Source organism: Martes martes (genome assembly GCF_963455335.1).
Source record: "Martes martes genome assembly, chromosome: 10".
Classification (NCBI taxonomy): Eukaryota; Metazoa; Chordata; class Mammalia; order Carnivora; family Mustelidae; genus Martes; species Martes martes.
The window spans coordinates 5723761-5739658 of record NC_137898.1 but is presented as its reverse complement, the minus strand read 5'-3'; the positions used below and the strand labels follow the sequence as shown (position 1 = coordinate 5739658).

The 15898-nt window shown below is 42.0% G+C and overlaps 1 protein-coding gene across 1 annotated transcript in view; it reads left to right on the top strand.

The window, feature by feature from the left end:
• The first annotated feature begins 342 nt into the window (after positions 1–342).
• Positions 343–15898, top strand: part of TOP6BL (TOP6B like initiator of meiotic double strand breaks) — a 110100-nt gene continuing 94544 nt past the window's right edge. The window contains exons 1-3 of the mRNA XM_080815379.1: positions 343–496; positions 2568–2709; positions 9227–9280. Of these exons, the coding sequence (XP_080671505.1) occupies positions 467–496; positions 2568–2709; positions 9227–9280 (226 nt within the window). The 5' untranslated portion in view covers positions 343–466. The remainder of the gene's footprint in view (positions 497–2567; positions 2710–9226; positions 9281–15898) is intronic.

Genomic DNA, 15898 nt, shown 5'->3' with positions numbered 1-15898 from the left:
GAGCACTCGGGACAGCCCCCGTAGGAGGAGAAGCCGCTCAGGAGCCAAGAACCGGCTTGGGGATCCCGCACCGGGCCCCACCAGCTTCTCCCGGCTAAGGGCTGCTCCTCCGCGGGACCGTGGGAAAGTCTCTTTCCGGAGGAAGGAGAGCCTTGGCCTGGCCTCATTCCCGCTCGCCTCGAGCTTCAGTCGGCGCCCGCGGGTTCTCCCCAGCTCGGCGGCCGGCCCTCCCGCTCGCCCACGGGCCCTCGCGGCTCCCAGCTCCTCCTCACCGCTCCTGGCAAGCCCCGGAGGTTCGCGGCCGGGGGCGGCGCGGCGCGAAGTGCGCAAGCGCGGGGGGCCGGTGGGCGGGGCGCGCGCGCGCGGGCGGGAAGAACGCCGAGCGGCCGGGCGTGGGCGCCCGCGGAGGTCGACGTCCCGGCTGGCAGCCGGCGGTGGGCGTTGCTGCTGCTGCTGCCCCCACGCCATGGAGGGCTCGGCCGTGGCAGTCTGCGAGGTGATGCCGGGGAGGGACAGAAAACAGAGGACACTCTGGGAAGGGTTTTGTGAGGGGTCCGCGAAGTCTGGGCGATGGGGTCTGGCGGTGCCTGACGTGGGAATGAGGTGCTTCGGTGGAAGCCCGCCGGCCCCACACGGGGCTGTGAGGAGCGAATGAGGGGGCCCCTGCGCAGGGAGGAACAGTCCCTCAGTTGGGGGGACGCCCCACCTGACAGCCCAGAAAACCGAGGCTGAAGTGTTGGCCAGGCGTTAGCGGACCGGGGTAGGGCGTGGAGACCATCCGGGCCCGCCCCCTCCCCGCCCGCCCCGGGCCGAGGGGGCGCGCACGAAGGTCGCGTGGGCAGCTCCGGGCGGAAGGCGGGAGCAGTGCGGGCGCAGTGGGAGTGAGCGAGAGTCGAGTGCAGCCGGCCGGTGGGCCACGGCGTGGGGCGCCTTCCTGGGTGGGGCCCCGAGCCGTCGGAGGGTGGATGGCCCCGGGGCAGAAGCCTCCCCGAGCTCCGACCACCCCGCGGGCCCGAGAACCTTCCCGCCCTGGGGGGTGGGGCGGAAGGCCCGGCGCCGCCACGCCACGTGGGTTCTCCCGGGGCGGCACCTTGCAGCCGCCACCTGATGCGATTCTTAGCCACTGGTCTTGAAAGGGGAACGAGGCAGAACAGAACCACAGCCCAGACGGGGCTGACCTGAAGGCACGCGAGAGTTCGCCCGGTCCTCTTGCCTCCTCCGTTGTGCTCAAAGGAAGTTGGGGGATTCGATTTTACAGACGGCAGACGCTAGGCTAGAACCGAGGGCTTCTGACTCCCAGGCCAGTGTTCTTTTCCCAACCGCGCTCTCGCGGTTGAAGACAGTGCGGGAAAATCTTAACAGAGGGGAGCACCCTGCGTCCGACGGTGTGTGAAGGAAGGGGTTAGATTACAGGAACGCCTGGAAACCATTTTTATAAACTCTGGTACACATTAGGATCTTCATTCCCCAGGTCTCTTACTGAGATCTGTTTGCATTTAAGAAATGGGGTAGTTGGGGCGTCTGGTGTTTCAGTCGTTGAGCGTCTGCCTTTGGCTCGGGTCTGATCCCAAGGATCGGCCCCGCTTCGGGGCTCCCTGCTGGGCGGGGCGGGGTGGGGGTGGGGGCCTGGTTCTCCCTCTCCCACTTCTCTTGCTTGTGTTCCCTCTCTTGCTGGGTCTCTCTGTCAAATAAATAAATAAAATCTTAAAAAGAAAGAAAGAAAGAAAAGGGGTAGTAATTTTCCCTGTGGTACCTGAGTGTGGAAGTGAGAGTGTACTTTCATAAGTGATAGAGTTAAATACAGTGTATTTTAAATTTGTCTCATCAAGATTGAATGTTTTGTCTAGACATCTTGGAAACCTTAAAATTTACATTGTGTGCAGTCTTCACTGCAGATGAACTTATTCGAAATAAAAGCTAATGTCTATTAACCACTTACTATTATATACGCAGAGCACCGTGTTAAGCACTTTGCTCTTACTTTGTTTACATTTCACAGCAGCCATACCTGGTAGTTTTGTCTTCATTTTGGTAAATGAGGAAGCTGAGGTAGAGTGGAGTTAAATAACTTGCCCAAGGTCACATGGCACATCAGGGATTCAGACCCAGGCATCTGCCTCCGAAGCCAGTGCTCTTAACTTGTATTCTGATCTTCAGAAATGATGATTTAATGAAAGGTAAAGATGATTCATAGCTGGATGCCAGTCTTATTCATAATCTTCATATTGGTTTTTACTTGGGGAGAAAAAAAAGAAACAGGAAAAACAAACTCCTACTTAATTTTTCCAAATTATTATTTCCAGATGAACTTACACTTTGAATAAAGCAATTTATTGTCTCCATTTCCTGTCTTGTTGGGCATTGTGTTAATTTCCTGTTTCCTTTCTTATGTCACTTTTCTAGTTATTTCTTCTGTGTAGACACAATGCTTTGTTCTGAACAAAATCTAAACCTGACATTTTGCAAGCAAGAATATTTTTTGGAAATTAAGATTGTTAACTGTATCACAAATTTGATATAACCTGGATTTCTAAAGATTTGTTTTCTTTGAATTGTGCCCTTTTCAGATTTTGAAATATTTAATAATTCACTGGAAGTGTGAAACAGCAGGAACATCAAAGGGAGCATTGCTAGAAGGACAGCTAGTGATTTCCATGGAAGCATTAAATTCTAGACACCAAGCAAATACTCTTCATTGTGTAACAACTAGTAAGTAGATGAAGAAATATTGATTTTCTGTCTTTGTTTTGATTTGTTATATTTAAAAAAATTTTTTTAAATGATTTTATTTATTTATTTGACAGAGAGAGAGATCACAAGCAGGCAGAGAGAGAGGAAGAGAGGCAGGCTCCCCGCTGAGCAGAGAGCCCGATGTGGGGCTCGATCCCAGGACCCTGGGATCATGACCTGAGCTGAAGGCAGAGGCTTTAACCCCCTGATTTGTTATATTTAACTTAAAATTTTAAGTTAGTCATAATCTTTTGCCACGTTATCACTTCAGGGTTATTCCATAGTTAAAAAAAATAATTATGTAACAGGTATCTGGTGATAGATTTACAAGTGTATTATACAGGAAAGGTGAGTACAATGACTCTTATCAGAAGACCATTTATTTTACTGGCTTAAGAATTCTTAGAAACTGTCTCCTTCTTGCTCTTGGTTTTAACCTCCTCTTTCATAGCAAAATTACATTACATTGAATTTTATCCTCTTTTACATGTCCAGCCTTTGGTAGTTGGAAGAGAGACTTCCAAAATAAAGAAAAAGGAGAAGAAATAAAATGATGAATGGTGCATACCTTAAAAATCCCAACTTGTAGTTAGTTTGAAAATAAACCTTTTCTATTTGGCTCTTTTTAAAAAATACATATTTTATTTATTTATTTGACAGACAGAGATCACAAGTAGGCAGAGAGGCAGGCAGAGAGAGAGAGAGGGAAGCAAGCTCCTTGCTGAGCATAGAGCCTAATGCAGGGCTCAATCCCAGGACCCTGAGAACATGACCGGAGCCGAAGGCAGAGGCTTAACCCACTGAGCCACCCAGGCGCCCCTTCCATTTGGCTCTTATCCCCTCATTATTTCTGCATATACTCTTGAGGGAAAGGTGATGCATTGAGTGTCCCTGGAACAACTAATTTTCTTCAGCTTTTGAAGCAATAACTTGTTTGGTTTTGTGTGTGAGTGTATCTAGGTTTACTGAAGGATATTTGGGGATGAAATTATCCTGTCAGCCTTAGGGGAGTCATCCTGAGTACCAGCTGAGACTGAATAGTACTTTAGACTCTACAAGACATTGTGTCACTGAACTGGAATGCCCTGATTTCTCTTTGGGTACTAGCAGTAAACATCCTTGAGAGAAATATGATAGGTTGGTTTGCTCTTACGGTGCATGAACTCCATTCTGACTGGACAGAGTTCCCACCATGCATAAGAGAGTTTTGGTTAGCTAGATAGCTACGGTGATGCTGGTCTGCATATGGTTGTGTTAATTTATGTATTGACTCTAATCCAATAAACTGGCCAAGGTAGCAGGGTTGATTTCACTCAAAGTGGAGGACTTGAGCCATAGTAGTAGCTTTTGGCAAAAAACCCAATTCCATAGGCATTTTGAGGTTCATGGACTTGTTCAGACCATGTGAAATATAGGGACCTTTCTTTTTTTTTTTTTTTTAAGATTTTATTTATTTGACAGAGATCACAAGTAGGCAGAGAGGCAGGCAGAGAGAGAGGAGGAAGCAGGCTCCCTCCTGAGCAGAGAGCCCGATGCACGGCTCGATCCCAGGACCCTGAGATCATGACCTGAGCCGAAGGCAGAGGCTTTAACCCACTGAGCCACCCAGGCGCCCCTATAGGGACCTTTCTATTGTCTTTATTGTCTCTCATCTTTATGTAATAATTTTCATAATTTTTTGGTAGAAGGAAGGGTGGTACACGTTTATCATAAAACATTCCAACATTACAGACACATATATTACGGAAAGGGAGACTTTCTAGTCATTTCATCCCTTGAGATAATTACTAATTAACATTCAATATGCATTCTACTAGATTTTTCTATGTGTAAATTCATAGCCTCTCACTAGGTAGAGAAAAAGCCAGACTGTGAATCTTCTGGGATGGAGGGGTAAGAGAGGTATTTCAGCATTTAGTCTTTATGTTCATTCAGGCCAGTTATTTTTAATACAACTTTGGTCCTCAACTCAAAAACCCATGCTTTGTCTTTATCAAAGGATAACCCTTTCTCCACCGCCTGCCAGGGTTAGGAAGGGTCAGTCCCTAGAATGCTAGTGGAGGAAAGCATCTAAAGACCTGACTACTTCTTAAACTCATTTTTTCAACTAACTCTCTTATTTTAGCTCCCATCCCACCTCTAATTCCAAAGGTTCCTGATTCTACCATTCCTGAACCTTTGGGGGATTTTGTTGCATCATTTGGGTTGTTTCTTGGCCTTTCTCTTTTTTGGATTATAATTCAGTTTCTAAGGTCCCCTGAATCCTATCCCACTTGTCCTTCTGCTTTTCAGTTTCTAGAATTTAAATATCATCATCTTTGTTTCTTCTCTGTCCTAGTCGGTTTATTCCTCTAAAAAAATACCCCTTCTGTTGTTTTATTGCAGTTTTAGGAGGTGGTAGAAATAATGGGTATGTTCAATCTGTCATCTTTTTAAAGATTTATTTATTTTAGAGGCAGGAGTTAGAGAGCTAGCTGGGGAAGGGCAGAGAGAGAGACTCTGAAGCAGGCTCTATGCCCAGCGTGGAGCCCCAAACAGGGCTCTATCTCATGACCGTGATCAGAATCATGACCTGAGCTGAAACCAAGAGTATGATGCCTGACCAACTGTGCCATTCAGGCGCCCCTTAGTCTTAGTCATCTTTGCTTGAAAGTATGAAGTGGTATATTTGGTGTGAAATCTCTGATGAGGAAAAACCAAGTATTAGTTTTCTAGGGCTGCTATTAAAAAGTACCACAAACATAAAATAAGTTTATTCCCTCACAGGTATGGAGGCCAAAAGTCCAAAATCAAGGTCTAAGTAGGGTTGGTTCCTTCTGGAGACTCTGAGTGAGGAATCTATTCCATGCCTCTCTCTTTTCCTCTGGTGATTGCCAGCAAGATCTTGGTGTTGGCTTGTAGGCGTATCACTTCAGTCTCTGCCTCTGCCTTCATGGGATAGTCTCCCTCTGTGTTTATCTGCGTCTATGTCTTCATGTAGCCTTCTTAAAAGGACACCAATTGGATTTAGGTCCACCGTAACCAGTATGACCTCATCTTAATTTGATTACATTTGTGAAGACCCTGTTTCAAATAAAGACATATTCACAAGTACTGGGGCTTAGTTCTTCAAAATCTCTTTCAGAGGCACAAAATTCAACTCACAACATGAGCAAATTTTATTGCTTGAATGACCCATCTATGAGAAACTGAGGAGATCACTATATTGTTTTTCTATCAGTAATTGCTGAAGTCTTTAACATATTATTTATTGCAGTGTTTTTCATAGTGTGCTACAGTATGTTTATATGAGCTATGAGGAAGGAGTTATGTATTCATATAAATTTGGGGAATGCTGATGAAAATCAAATGAGGGGTGCTGGGGTGTCTCAGTTAGTTGAGCAACCGACTCTTGATTTTGGCTCTGGTTGTGATCTCAGGGTTGTGAGAGTGAGCCCTACATTGGTCTCTGCACTGGGTGTGGAACCTGCTTAAGATTCTCTCTCCCTCTACTCCCCATCCTCCCCACTTGGTCTTGAAAAAAAACCCCATTAAATGAGTTTCATTATATCTTCTTAAAACTTTTGATATGCCACTGTAGACTATGAATCTTCAAAAATGAGCAATAGTATACAGTATTTCCCAAACATTTGACCTCATAGCTCTTTTTTTTTTTTTAAATCATTTTCTGTTCCTTAGAGGAAATTTTGGGGAATGCTACTGCTTTAAAAATGATGTTTTACAAATAAGTCTGTATTGTTATCTTTGTATTTGAAGGATAGCTCTTCATTACTTTAGTACAGAGACATTAGAAGGATAGCTGAAAATTGGGGGCTGGAAGGGGTGTGGAGCAGGCAGGATAATTGCTCTCTGAGTACATTCACTGAAAATGACCCATTTTCTTTTTTTTTTTTTTTTAAGATTTTATTTATTTATTTGTCAGAGAGAGAGAGAGAGAGAGAACGAGCGAGCACAGGCAGACAGAGTGGCAGAGGAAGAAGCAGGCTCCCTGCGGAGCAAGGAGCCCGATGTGGGACTCGATCCCAGGACGCTGGGATCATGACCTGAGCCGAAGGCAGCTGCTTAACCAACTGAGCCACCCAGGCGTCCCTCTTTTTCTTTTTTTTTTTTTAAAGATTTTTGTTTATTTATTTGACAGAAAGAGCACGCACACAAGTAGAGGGAGCAGCAGGGAGAGGGAAAAGCAGGCCTCCCACTGAGCAGGGAGCCCAATTCGGGACTTGATCCCAGGACCCTGGAATCATGACCTGAACTGAAGGCAGCCGCTTAACTGACTGAGCCACCCAGGTGCCCTGAAAGTGACCCATTTTCAACAATAGTTGATATGGTACTTGTTAAAATTAAAAAAGAATGTTTGAGGAGACAGTTTGACATATGCAATTGAGAAATATCATGGATGCACTGTGAGGTATATAGGTTGTATTTTTTTTTCTTATTAATGTTCAATTCCTCAGTAATCACTAGTGTAGGCCTGCCACCACCTGCCATCCCTGTCCCAGTGATCCACTCTCGAGTTAGAACCAGTGTGTGCCTGTGAGGAATGTTAAGAAAAAAGAGAATATTTTTTTAAAAAGATTTTACTTATTTATTTGACAGAGAGAGCACAAGCAGGGGGAGTGGCAGATGGAGACGGAGAGGCAGGGAGCCTGATGTGGAGCTCCATCCCAGGACCTCAGGATCATGACCTGAATTGAAGGCAGATGCTTAACTGATTGAGCCACCCAGGCACCCTGAGAAGATTTTTTTTTTAAAGATTTTATTTATTTGACAGAGATCACAAGTAGGCAGAGAGGCAGACAGAGAGAGAGGAAGGGAAGCAGGCTCCCCGCTGAGCAGAGAGCCCTATGCAGGACTCGATCCCAGGACGCTGGGATCATGACCTGAGCCGAAAGCAGAGGCTTTAACCCACTGAGCCACCCAGGCGCCCTGATTTTTTTTTTAAGATTTTATTCATTTATTTGACAGAGAGACATCACAAGTAGGCAGAGAGGCAGGCAGAGAGAGAGGGGGAAGCAGGCTCCTTCCTGAGCAGAGAGCCCGATGCGGGGCTTGATCCCAGGACCTCGAGATCATGACCTGAGCTGAAGGCAGAAGCTTAACCCACTGAACCACCCACACACCCTGCTGGAATGATTATTTTTTATTGACTATTTTGTGCTACGTGGGCTCAGGCCTTTTGAAATACCATTTGTCTAGAATCATTCAAAATCTGGAAATGTAAAGCCCTGTTCTTTTTTTCTATTTTAAAGATTTTATTTATTTATTTGACAGAGAGAGAGAGGAGATCAGAAGTAGACAGAGAGGCAGGCAGAGAGAGAGGAGGAAGCAGGCTCCCCACCAAGCAGAGTCCCTGATGCCGGACTCAATCCCAGGACCCTGAGATCATGACCTGAGCTGAAGACAGAGGCTTAATGCACTGAGCCACCCATGTGCCCTAAAGCCCTGTTCTAATAGAATTTCAGTAGAACTTTTTGTGATGACAGAAATGTTCTATATCTGTGCTGTTCAGCGCAGTAGCCATTAGCCACAGTTGGCTATAATGACCACTCAAAATATGGCTAGTGTGACAGACGAATCTTATTTTGCATTTGTTTTAATTTAGCTAAATTTAAGTTTAAATAGCTACATGTATCTAGTGGCTACTGTATTTGGACTGCACACATTTAGAGAACGATTGCCTCTCACTGTAGTTCAGTTCTTCTCAGCCTCTTTCCCCTGCCTGAAGAATACACATTTCTAGAGAGAGAGACACACATTTTTATTGGTTCCTATAGCAGCGATTCTTAGATTCTTAACTCTCTGGGGGAGAGATGTTCAATTTAGAAAAAGTCTCTAGATGGTTCTGAGGGCTTAGGTACCTGCTTCATTTTTCATCCTCTTCCCCTGAGGAATCATTGCTCTAGGGGCACCTGGCTGGCTCAGTCAGTTGAGCATGTGACTCTTGATCTCAGGGTTGTGAGTTTGAGCCCCACACTGAGGGGTAGAGTTTACTTAAAAAAATTTTTTTAAAAGATTGTTGGTTTAAATGTTCTGATGTTCGGAGTTAGAACTCTAGATATGAAGAATTCTTACCTGATAGTCTAATATTTTCTACTAGAGAATAAATTATTTAAAAGAAGGGCCAAAGTTTTTAATTGAATCTTATACTGGAATGTGGGTTATTGGCATGATATATTCTGATTACTAGCTACAGTTTGCAGTCTTCCTATCATCCTTTTCTCTCAGGAATAGTAATACCTAAAGAAGCAGTCTTGGTATTGGGTATAGGTGAAAAGACTTGCCATTTAGTTCTCATATCCAAAAAGTTATTCTGCTGCCAGAGAGTTATTATAGCCTCATAATGCTTCTTTGGTGTCTCCATTTTTAGTAAACCCATTACAGAGTGGTCACCTTTTTTATGTTCTGTATCTATAAACTGTTTTTAGGCTCCCATTAGGTTCTTTAGATAAATCTGCTTAATTGTTTGTGATATTTCTTTGTATTCTGTTTCTTACAGTTTCTTCTGCAGGAAGCATTTATGGTGGTTTGGTTCTCAAGAAGTTCCTAAAAGGTAAAGAAAGAATCACTCTACTTTCATGAGATTAAGTCTCTTCCTGGCAGTGAATTTGGTATTTTCTAAAACAGACAAACTGAAAGATAGTGTTGCCAGATTTAGCAAATAAAAATACAGGATGCCCACTTAAATTTTAATTTCAGATAAACAATGAGTAATTTTGTAGTGTAAGTATGTTCCATGCAGTATTTTGTCCTGTATTTTATCTGGCAATCCTACTGAAAGATGATGTATAAAATTGTATAGATACAGGAATGAACAAGATAACTAGGTCTCTATAGCTTCTCTGAATACTCTCTATACAACTTCAGGCAAAATTATCCCAGATACAAAATAAAATTTTTGGTAAAGTATTTGTTTCCATCTACCTCAAAGAAATAATGTGTGGAGAAGGCTTTACTATAAATTGTTTTGGCCAGTTTTATTTTTTTTATTTTATTTTTTAAAAGATTTTATTTATTTATTGACAGATCACAAGTAGGCAGAGAGGCAGGCAGAGAGAGAGAGGAGGAAGCAGGCTCCCCACTGAGCAGAGGGCCCGATGCAGGGCTTGATCCGAGCTGAAGGCAGAGGCTTTAACCAAAACTCTGCGGCACCTAGATGCCCCTTGGCCAGTTTTAATACTGTACTCCACATGCCAAAGTTGGTGTGACTTAGGAAGTTTTGGTGACCCTTGTTTTAGTTCTTCTTTCCTTTGACTTGAGAATAATCTAAAGCAAAAGGATATACATTTATTTTAAGGAGATCAAAATGATCTGAGAAATGTTTTGCTTTCATGTTTATCTTCTATAGTTGTGTGGTTTGTAAATTATCCAATGGGCCTTTTCCTAATGTGTGGTTAATTTACAAATTTTACAAAATTTTTTGTCTTGCAAGCTTACACCTTTTATTTAAAAAATTTTTTTAAAAATTAACATAATATAGGGGCGCCTGGGTGGCTCAGTCATTGGGCGTCTGCCTTCGGCTTGGGTCATGGTCCCAGGGTCCTGGGATTGAGCCCCGCATTGGGCTCCCTGCTCAGCAGGAAGCCCGCTTCTTCCTCTGTCACTCCCCCTGCTTGTGTTCCCTCTCTGCCTGTGTCTCTGTCTGTCAAATAAATAAATAAAATATTTTAAAAAATATATAATGTATTGTTTGTTTTAGGGATACAGGTGTGTGATTCATCAGTCTTACACACTTCACAGCACTCACCATGGCACACACCCTCCGCTGTGTCCATCACCCAGCTGTCCCATCCCTCCACCCCCCTTCCCTCCAGCAACCCTCAGTTTGTTTCCTGAGATTAAGAGTCTTTTATGGTTTGTCTCCTTCTCTGGTTTCGTATTGTTTCATTTTTCCCTCCCTTCCCCTATGATCCTCTGTCTTGTTTGTCAAATTCCTCATATCAGTGAGATCATATGATACTTGTTTTTCTCTGTGAGATGAGTTTTTCCACCTTGTCATTTTGTCTGGAGGAGAACAGATGAATGAGAGAACAAAATGCTAAAAGGGTAACAATGACCCCAGAAGAATATACACTAAACAAATCAGAAGAGACCTTCTAGAAAGTGGTCACTTTTCTGTTCATAGGATTGCTGCTCTTCTTTTCTTCGATCTCCTGTTAAGTTTGTAGGTGTTCAGAATGGTTGGATAACTATCTAGCTGTATTCCTGGGACCAGACAAAATTTAGGTCTCCTGCTCCTCCGCCATCTTGCTCCTCCCTACAAAATAATTTTTAAATTATTAAATTTAAATTTAAATTATCTCCAATTAAATTTGGAATATAAGTAGATTGTGGTGGGTTTTTTTTTAACTGTATATTTGTCATTACTTTAAGAAAATGTGCTGTGTGTTAAATAGGGAAACAATAAAATACAATAGAACAGTGTAATGTTATAAATGTTTATGAACTATGTTACCATTGGACTATTTATTTATTTTACCTTTGAACTTTAAAAAATGGCAGTGTTTCTTAGTGCTTTTTATTTATTTATTTATTTATTTATTTATTTTTAAAGATTTTATTTATTTATTTGATAGAGATTACAAGTAGGCAGAGAGGCAGGCAGAGAGAGAGGAGGAAGCAGGCTTTCCGCTGAGCAGAGAGCCCAATGCGGGGCTTGATCCCAGGACCCTGGGATCATGACCTGAGCCGAAGGCAGAGGTCCAACCCACTGAGCCACCCAGGCGCCCTCTTAGTGCTTTTTAAAAGGCAATCAATTAAAAACTTTATTTAGATCCACATTTCCAGTAACCCAATTACTGCATAAACCAAAGTACCTTCCTTTATCTTGGTCATATCAAAGAAAAAGAAGAAACTATTTTTGCAACTCCCAAGATGAGTGACTCTAAGGACATAAGCATATAGGAAATAATTTTCCCTTTTGGAACTTCTTTTTTGAAGTTATTTTAATTTTTTTAATTATCATTTTTTAAAGTTTTTATTTAAATTCCAGTTAACATACAGTGTAATATTAGTTTCAGGTGTACAATTCAGTGATTCAGCTCTTATATGTAACACTTAGTGCTCATTGCACTAAGTGCACTCTTTTTTTTTTTTTTTTTAGGATTTTATTTATCTATTTGAGATAGAGAGGGAGAGAGAGAGCATGAGTGGAGGGCAGAGGGAGAGGGAGAAGCAGGCTTCTCGATCCCATGGTCCCAGGGACCATGACCTGAGCCAAAGGCAGATGCTTAACCTCCTGAGCCACACAGGTGCCCCCAACCAAGTGTACTCCTTAATCCCCATCACCTATTTTACCTATCCCCCCACCCACCTCCCCTCTGGTAACCATCAGTTTGTTCTCTTCCTGTTCTCTTCAGTCTGTTTCTTGATTTGCCTCTCTTTCATTTTTCCCCTATGCTCATTTTTTTCCTTAAATTCTATATGAGTGAAATCATACGGTATTTCTCTGATTGATTTTGCTTAGCATAATATTCTCTAGTTCCATCCACATTGTTGCAGATGGCAAAATTTCATTCTTTTTTATGATTGAGTGATACTACTATACACACACACACACCATCTTTAGCCATTCATCAGTCAGTGGAGATTTGGGCTGTTTCTGTAATTTGGCTATTGTAGATAATGCTGCTATAAATATTGGGGTGCATGTATCCCTTTGAATTAGTATTTTTGTATCCTTTGGTAAATACCTAGTAGCCTGGTGGTTGGATCATAGGGTAGTTCTTTTTTTTTTTTTTTTTTTTTTTTAGTATTTATTTATTTGACAAAAATCACAAGCAGGCAGAGAGAGAGGGGCGAGCAGTCTCCTCACTGAGCAGAGAGCCTGATGTGGGGCTCGATCCCAGGACCCTGAGATCATGACCTGAGCTGAAGGCAGAGGCTTAACCCACTGAGCCCCACCCAGGTGCCCTGGATCATAGGGTAGTTCTATTATTAACTTTTTTTTTTTAAAGCAAATCTTTTTTTTTTTTTTAAGATTTTATTTATTTATTTGACAGACAGAGATCACAAGTAAGCAGAGAGGCAGGCAGAGAGAGGGGAGATAGCAGGCTCCCTGCTGAGCAGAGAGTCTGATGCGGGGCTCGATCCAGGACCCCGAGATCATGACCTGAGCTGAAAGCAGAGGCTTTAACCCACTGAGGCACCCAGGCGCCCCTATTATTAACTTTTTGAGGAACCTCCATACTGTTTTCCAGAGTGGCTATACCAGTTTGCTGAAGTAATTTTTAGTTTAAGCATGGGGATTTAATAGTGTTTGCTTGCTAAATTAAAGCTCAACAGGTATATTTCCCTTTACCTTTGATGTTGTCTTGGCTCTCTGAATCTGCTTTCTGGTAGTCTGTAATCTGGATTTTTTAAAAGATTTTTATTTATTCATCTGAAAGAGGGAAAGGGAGGAGCAAAGGGAGAGGGACAAGTGGACTCTTCGCTGAATGCAGAGCCCAACACAGGGCTAGATCCCACAACCCTGAGGTCATGACCTGAGCTGAAACCATGAGTCAGACACTTAACCAACTGAGCTACCTAGGTGCCCCTGTATCCTAGATTCTTAATGGACCTCAGCTTTTTGCTCTGTGATTCTAATCTTATTCCTTTCTTTTAAAATTTTTTTATTATTTATTTTTTAAAAAGATTTTATTTGAGAGAGAGAGGGCTTGTGTGTGAATGAGTGAGCACGAGCTGGGGTGAGAGGAGGGCCAGAGGGAAAGGGCCAAGCAGACAACATCAAGAAGGGATCCTGATGCGGGGCTCAATCCCAGGACCTTGGACCATGACCTGAGCCAAAGGCAGACATTTAACTGACTGAGCCACCCCGGTGCTCCCCCATCTTATTTTCTTCTTGGTGTGCACACATTTGAAAGCAGTAATTGTGGTGGGCAATAGCTCCATAACAAAAATTCTGTGAAAGCTTGAGTAGAATGTTCTCCTTGTGGTAATCATCATAATGATGATTCATTGATCATTAACTATACGCTTAGCTTTGTGCTTGACATGGAGGGGTTATAGAGATGATCAAGACAGATTTGGTGTCTTCCTTATGCATAGACCTAGATCTTTTAATCACTTAATTCTACTGCCTCCCAAAGCCTATGTGTGGAAGAAAGGGAGAATCAGCTTATTGTCCTGGAGAGTTTGCTCTGATTCTAAGACTTTGGGAAACCTGAGTCCAGCTTTAAGAATCGTGAGTTAACTGCCTCAAACCATCTAGCCTATTTATCAGTCTTCAGTCCTCTTCTTTTTTGAATTCTGCCATTTGGGTGATCAAGGAATGGAAAGATCATTCTTAATGCCACTGCTTTAGTTAATATGTGTGAAAATGCTTTGAAAGAAGTGCAAATCCATGTAAGTAACAGGGAGTATGTTGTTATTAGCACTAAGGAAGAGATAGGAATATTTCCTGAAACATAAGCCTATACTTAACACGCCTGTACAGTGGTCAGATTGTACCTAATACAATTTCTTCAATTAATATTTGTGAAAGTGCTTTGAAAAAAGTGAAAAACCTCTGTAGGTACAAGGGAATGGATTTATTATCACTGTTAATACTTGGAGAGAAGATTTTGAGTTGAATTAGGGTATGGAATAACCACCTGTTACAAAATTTTAATAGTTTGTGTCATGGTAACTTAGTTTTAATTCTTTTAAAAGCTCACAGCAATTTTATGCATATTTATTTATTTATTTTTATATCCTTGGTGATAAGGTATAGGTGGCTAACTTTTTGTACTATGTATCAAGTAGACAATAAAAAGTGAGTCATTTAATCATAGTTAATCACATTTAATAGCCAACTTCAGCCTGTCTACTTTCCAGGCTCATAATACTAACCTCCAGTCAATAATGCTATTTATTTTTACTAATTAGTAATAAAAATGACTCAGTGAAACTCACAAAGGAAATTGTTTAAGATTTAAATGCCTTAGCTCCCTGGTTTATGCACCATTAACTATGCCTTTATTACTATGGTTATTTATTTAGCATTCCTATAACATTATTAATGAATTGCTTTATTTTTTTAAAGAATTTATTTATTTATATGGTAGAGGGAGATCACAAGTAGGCAGAGAGGGCAGTGGGGGGGTGTGGGGGGGAAGCAGGCTCCCTGACGAGCAGAGAGCCTGATGTGGGGCTTGATCCCAGGACCCTGAGATCATGACCTGAGCCCAGGGCCCTGAGATCATGACCTGAGCTGAAGGCAGAGGCTTAACCCACTGAGCCACCCAGGTGCCCCATAATGAACTGCTTTAAATTGGTCCATTCACAAGTCTTTACACTGTTTAATTAGCTTCGTTAGAAAGTCTCTGATGGCTGATTCATTAACCATCAGATTTCCAGATGTTAAAAAAGTTACTTATCTATATAAAATTAACAGAACGCCTCTGAATTCACTTAACTATTTTGTTCTCTTCATTGCTTGGTTGTTGTCTCTCAGTGCCTAAAATAAGGTCCGATCTCTCTTTGGGGAACTGTGCTGTTGTAGAGCCATCCACCTTCAATTTTCTTTACCTTCGGTCTGTTCTATCAGGATTGTATAGGTATTTTTCACTGGATCTGGAATACTTCTGTTTGTATACAAACAGGCTCTTATTTTGGGGTGTTTTATTTATGTTGGAATGAGAAATAAGTAATCAAGATAATCTCTCCGTTTTACTTCCTCTGTAATGGTTTATGTTCTCTTTCTTGCTCACTTTCTTCTCTGCTTCCTAACTGTTCTTTCTTTTATCCAGAAAACCTTTAATTGAACATCCACCTTGCCACAGGAAGTCATAGGGAGAGGTAGCTCTGAAAATAAAATACAATGTGACTATCACATACTATACTGGAGTATAGTACTGTAATGGAGGTATGTAAATTCAAGGTGCTTCTTTGGTAACTTAGAGGATAATCCTTAAAGTTCAGTCGCCAATATACCTTTCTTCCATTCATTATTCTGTATTATTATTCTGTATTTACTTCAGATAGCTTTTCTACTTTTAAAGTTTTAATATCAATTCTATGCTGATGAGATTTATTTTTTTTCCTATCACTAATATGTTTTCAGCTTTGACTGTCAATTAAACTATTCCATTTGAAGTTTCCTTTGAAATATCTGTGCAACATATCTGAAATGGGTTTCATTTTCTTGCTACTAACTTGCTCTGTAATGTCTCCATTTCTTTCAATGATA